The sequence below is a fragment of the Sinocyclocheilus grahami genome, unplaced genomic scaffold (genome assembly GCF_001515645.1).
Source record: "Sinocyclocheilus grahami isolate Dianchi unplaced genomic scaffold, SAMN03320097.WGS_v1.1 scaffold3096.1, whole genome shotgun sequence".
NCBI lineage: Eukaryota > Metazoa > Chordata > Actinopteri > Cypriniformes > Cyprinidae > Sinocyclocheilus > Sinocyclocheilus grahami.
In genome coordinates, this window is record NW_015508263.1 from 10,788 (window position 1) to 14,335 (window position 3,548).

At 39.7% G+C, this 3,548-nt stretch overlaps 1 protein-coding gene across 1 annotated transcript in view; it reads right to left on the reverse strand.

Annotated features, from left to right (window-relative positions):
- The window catches only part of LOC107575996 (cohesin subunit SA-2-like), a 4,938-nt gene extending 1,506 nt beyond the window's left edge, over nucleotides 1-3,432 (reverse strand). Inside the window, exons 1-7 of the mRNA XM_016262286.1 lie at nucleotides 3,421-3,432; nucleotides 3,156-3,356; nucleotides 2,894-2,970; nucleotides 2,416-2,503; nucleotides 2,252-2,332; nucleotides 1,068-1,160; nucleotides 30-284 (exon numbers count right to left, since the gene is read on the reverse strand). Coding sequence (XP_016117772.1) covers nucleotides 30-284; nucleotides 1,068-1,160; nucleotides 2,252-2,332; nucleotides 2,416-2,503; nucleotides 2,894-2,970; nucleotides 3,156-3,356; nucleotides 3,421-3,432 — 807 coding nt within the window. The remainder of the gene's footprint in view (nucleotides 1-29; nucleotides 285-1,067; nucleotides 1,161-2,251; nucleotides 2,333-2,415; nucleotides 2,504-2,893; nucleotides 2,971-3,155; nucleotides 3,357-3,420) is intronic.
- Nucleotides 3,433-3,548: the final 116 nt, after the last annotated feature.

Consider the following 3,548-nt stretch of genomic DNA (forward strand, 5'->3'; position numbering starts at 1 on the left):
TTAACTAATGCTGGATCTGTTGAGGCCGCCCACGTGTCAGCCCACAGCAGAGCACAGGCCAAACAAGGACCCTTAAGATTTACTGTAAATGAAAAGAAAAGAGAACCTTTACTACTGTGGGTGTCCTGCTCTGGGCTGGTGAAGACATGCTCCACGATGAAGGAAAGAAGAGCTTTCTGGAGCTTGGGATCAGGGGTGTACAGCAATGGAGTGCCTGCAGATGAATCCCACATCTGAAGCTGGTAATTATGAGCTATGAGAACATCACTCAGACACATGAAGGCCTTTGTGAAAAACAACAAAACAGACAGTGCCTGTTTGATATAAAGGAGACAATATAACAAGAAATTCTTACCTAAAATACACTGTAATCTTAATCAATCTAATTGATTATCTTTCTTCAAAAGAATGTATCAATGTACTAAATTATTGTGGATTTCAAAAAACGTATACTGTTGTGTTTCCAATATATCACAAAAATTTTAGTGTAATTAATTATATAAGAAATACTGAAATAAACTATTAATCAAGCACTCATGGCTGAAGATGCTAAAAAAAAACAGAAAGATGCAAAGCAACAGCTAAAAGATTCAAATTATTAAAATTCAGTGCTTTACTCATCTGCTACGGTAATCTAATGTCTGTGAATTATTTCCGGGCTGCTTTGTCATTAATTTGATTGATTTATTGACATAATTGATGCAAATAAATTAACAGCTCTAAAAATATATGGAATCAATTCACTAAGAACACAGACAATTCAAAAATAAACAGAGATAGTCCAGAACTTTCATTTTGTTTTAGTTACAATTAGTGTGTTTCTGCTGTCACCGTGCCCTGGCATGGAGCGAGGATTCATTAAATCACAACGCAGGTGCCAAGGGCACTCCACAAGAAAATTCAAAACAAACAGGATTCAAAACAAAGCCAGCGCATCGGCCCACTGGCACACATGCTACAGCTTAACGTACAGACAATACGCTCTGATGTGTTTGGAATAATCCCCTTTGAAGAAAGGGCTGAATCGAGTGGTATGCTGTGAACAGAGAGAGAGACGTGATGCTCACTTGCTCTCGTACAAGCTGCTCAGCGTGTGAGAGACAGCGGTGACATTTCTCACAGAAGGCACGTAGCTGGTTTCTCTGCTGGAGGGCGGACTCCTAAAACCACACACAAACACTCACATAAATAACAATGACAATTCTTTTCTTACACAGCTTTTGATTTATAATACACTTGTAGTTGTTAGTATTTTGCTCATTTTATTTAATTATTATGCATGCATATGACCATATACAAAGCTTTGACATTTGGGGGAAAAGTCATACGAGTTTTGAGTGACAGGAATGAAGAGCGTATAATTACGCAAAATTACAGAAACAGAAAGATGACTACAGCAGGGCTCCAACTGTTGTAGACTGATGAAAGTGTTATTGTGAGCAGTGTACACAGTCTCTTGTGTAAAATATTCTTTTATAATTATGTGCACGTGGAGCTCCGGGCAGGATGTGTCGGATCGGTTCCTCCATCCCACATAGTCGCAATGTCAATTCAGCTAAATGACTCTTTTGAATCGGACATACATCCCAATTTTATGCTGAACACGTCTTTTTTCCCCCTCACCTCGGGTCGCCATTGACATTAGAATTGCAGATTGAGCCGAGTTGCCGCCTGGCCCAAAAATTGCCGCCTGCGCTGTCAGTTATTGATGACGAGGCCAGAGGAGAAAGCGGCCATTTCTGAGCCAGCACTGAGCGAATCTTACCTACAGCAGTCTTAATGGCCACCAATATTTCACCGCATAAAGGTTAGAGGTGGGGAGATATGATTACCCCGTGCACTGCATGGAAACACAGGCCTAATAAGAAGCCCAGCTATTAGCGGTGAACCGTCCACACGAGAGCGCAACCATTAAGCCCCCTACAATCCATCACCAGCACTGACTTTTCCTGAAGATTCACGATCAATCGCTTTCTATCACTTATTAAAATCCGCTGGACATAACCCTAGAGTCTCTGTGTTGATATTTGAAATGCAATGTGGCAGGTTTAAAGGACACAGCTCTTTGTGATGGATCATATGGCACCTCTGTAGACAGAGAGTCTTGCATGCCTAAAAACGTTTAATTAATCACCCAAGGGAAAACTCTGGCCTTACGTCTGTGCTTGTAGATATTACCATTCTAAGCATGATCTCAGCCATTTATGACAGCAGTCGCAATCAGAGTGGAAGAGAAAGGTAGATGGCTCACCCTGGAGGTCAAACCTTCTCCAAAGGTGTTGAGCTTCCAAAGGATGCAGCTACACATGCAGCGCAGAGCCTCAATTGTCACCTACAAGAAATACAGATTAGAGAAACAAATCCTGTTGAAGGAATAAAGGAGTAGAGGGTTTGGTACAAGTCTAATAATGTTACCTCCATGGGAAGACCAGCATGTTTTATCTCCACATCCAGGAGTCTGGTCCCCAGCTCATAAAGGCTCCATTTAGACAGATCCTGAGCACTAGACAGATTTGATAAAGCACAAATAAAATAAGAATATTACATTAGAATGGCATCAGACAAAATTAAGACACATTAAGAAGTAGTTGTTAATAATGTAATTAAAAGCATCTGAGAATCTCAGTATCTTGGTAACATTTCCAGAATGTTCATATAACCAAAGTAAAATGTTCTTAAAGTATAAAAATAATTACTTTTTGAATGTTTGTAGAACTTTCAGAAGTAGCTTCTTTATTTACAATGTAATAAGAATGTTAGGAAAACATTCTTAAAACATAGCTTTGTCAGCAGGGATGTAAAACACAGATTGATAATTAAATTGGTCAGAGAAATGTGCTTATCGCAAATACTGCAGAGTGTATGTGGATAGAATAAACTAGAAACTGCTTACATATTGAAAGCATTAAGTTTCTTCAGTGTGGACAGAATTTCCAAAGTGCTGTCCTCGTTTGCAGTGAAACAACCATCCTGTACATGAAAGGAAGAACCTTTAATTAGAGTCCATTCTGCTGTGTAAAAGATACAGTCATAAATCTGTCATGAATCAACTTATTCTTTATTGATGTCAAGATCCATTTAAAATGCATGTATGTATCTGGTACAAGCTTGTAAAAGAACATCTAGAGTTTTTAGTGATCCATTACTGTACTCACACTCAGTGATTCTCCTAACCGTGTTTCCAGTGTGTCTGTCCAGTGCTTGATGAACCGGTCAAAGCTGGGCCGGGCCAGAGAGTGCCAGGGCAAATCCTGAGCACAGAGGCTCTGGTAAGAACGAGCAGCCGCCTCCAGCAGTCCAGCATGTGTGTGTCTGTCCACCGCAGCCTCCAGCTCAGCCAGCAATGCCTGCGCACACTACACCAAAACACAAATATAGGCTATGTAAAAACCAGACACGGATTGCTCTAGAAAACTCTACCAAATAATACATAGACTACCGTTCAGAAGTTTGAGGTCATTTTTTTAAAGTAATTAATACTTTTATTTAGCAAGGATACATTAAATTGATCAAAAGCGACGGTAAAGACATAATGTTACAAAATATTT